Raw genomic sequence first — 1,725 nt, forward strand, 5'->3', positions numbered from 1 at the left:
TAGTAAGTAAGTATAGTATAGTAAGTAAGTATAGTAAAGTAAATATATTATAGTAAGTAAAGTAAGTAAGTACAGTAAAGTACTATATAGTATAGTAAAGTAAATATAGTATAGTATAGTATAGTATAGTATAGTATAGTATAGTATAGTATGTAAGTATAGTATAGTAAGTAAGTATAGTATAGTGTAGTATAGTTAACAAAGTAAATATAGTATAGTAAATTAAGTAAGTATAGTATAATAAAGTAAATAAATCAATTAAAAAATGACTGTTTCTCAGAAAAAAAATGTCTGACCGGCTGCATGAGACCTCAAAGTCCTCCAAACATCACTGAGTCAAACAAGCATCTGATAATGTTCTTCATCAACTAAAAGTTCCTTCTTACATTAAAAATATTGTTTCGTATTTTCCTCAGAGCACTGCAGTCTCAGACTGCAGGTTTACTTGTGGTTCCTATAGTTTCTAAAGCAGAACGGGAAGCAGAACTTTCTGTTATCAGGCTCCTCTCCTCCAGTTTCTGTCCTTGAAGCGGACACTTTGTCTACTTTAAGACCAGGCTGAAGACTTTCTTTTCTGATTAATCCTATTTTGGGTTTCCTGAGCTACATTCCATCTGGGAATGCGTACTGCAAATATCTGCAAATAAATCTTGGCTATAAATGTTGTTATTTACAGTATTTGTTGTCACTTAAAACACGACCCTTTCTAAATAAACCCGACATGAAATATGACGTTCATGGGTCACGTGACCACGTGAACGTGTTGTGAGGACGTATTCATGTGACCGTTCATAATTATTTTTTCTTTCTTACATTTTTGACTCGAGAGCTGAGTTCTTGGATGAAAATTTTACGAAGGTTGGTCAATGTCTGCAGCTCTTTGGTCTGTTGAATAAAAACAAGATCTTTCTCAGATCGATGAACTTCAAATCATTTCAATCAACACGAATAGAACTCAAACTCCTACCACAGTCTCCTCCAGGCCCTTCAGGTCCTCCTTGGCTTGTTCTCTCTTCTCATTCAGGAACCTAAAAGCACACGAGCAGCGTGATGAGCAGAAGCTGAGAGGGGGATGAGCAGCAACAGCAACTTTTTATCTACTGTGGATTTTTATTGAAGTCTGGGTTGGTTGGTCTGTAGACCATCAGGTGGAGTTAAATCTCCAGCTGGTGACAAGAAAACAAACTATTCAAGAGATCCAACTGAAGCTCAGATGATTAAAAATTATCAAATGTAATCAGTTTTATATAACCCTCAGTTTCCATTCAATGCATTTTGATGATCTGAATAAAAACAAGTGGAAGGGATAAAAAAAAGTTGTTTGTTTTTTTTGTAGAAAGGTTGCAGTGACACGTGAGGACAACAAAAAACAAAGAGGACCAACTTACTGAAGATTCTGTAATTTATGTTCTTTGTTTTGATCCTCTGCCCTCAGCTTGTCCAAGTCTGACTGAAGCTTTCTGTTTTCAAGCTGCAGGGCCTGGTTCACACTGACAAAAACAGAACACAGCCTTTAATGCAACTATAAAACTCAATATATTGTGCATTTAATGCAACTATAAAACTAAATATATTGTGCATTTAATGCAACTATAAAACTAAATATATTGTGCATTTAATGCAACAATAAAACTAAATATATTCTGCATTTAATGCAACTATAAAACTAAATATATTCTGCATTTAATGCAACAATCAAACTAAATATATTGTGCATTTAATGCA

The 1,725-nt window shown here is 34.1% G+C and overlaps 1 protein-coding gene across 1 annotated transcript in view; it reads right to left on the reverse strand.

Annotated features, from left to right (window-relative positions):
* Window positions 1-1,725, reverse strand: part of kif5c (kinesin family member 5C) — an 18,933-nt gene that overhangs the window by 1,776 nt on the left and 15,432 nt on the right. Inside the window, exons 20-22 of the mRNA XM_037686250.1 lie at window positions 1,389-1,490; window positions 968-1,028; window positions 814-885 (exon numbers count right to left, since the gene is read on the reverse strand). Of these exons, the coding sequence (XP_037542178.1) occupies window positions 814-885; window positions 968-1,028; window positions 1,389-1,490 (235 nt within the window). The remainder of the gene's footprint in view (window positions 1-813; window positions 886-967; window positions 1,029-1,388; window positions 1,491-1,725) is intronic.

The sequence above is a fragment of the Nematolebias whitei genome, chromosome 13 (genome assembly GCF_014905685.2).
Source record: "Nematolebias whitei isolate Nwh7 chromosome 13, NemWhi1, whole genome shotgun sequence".
Taxonomy (NCBI): domain Eukaryota; kingdom Metazoa; phylum Chordata; class Actinopteri; order Cyprinodontiformes; family Rivulidae; genus Nematolebias; species Nematolebias whitei.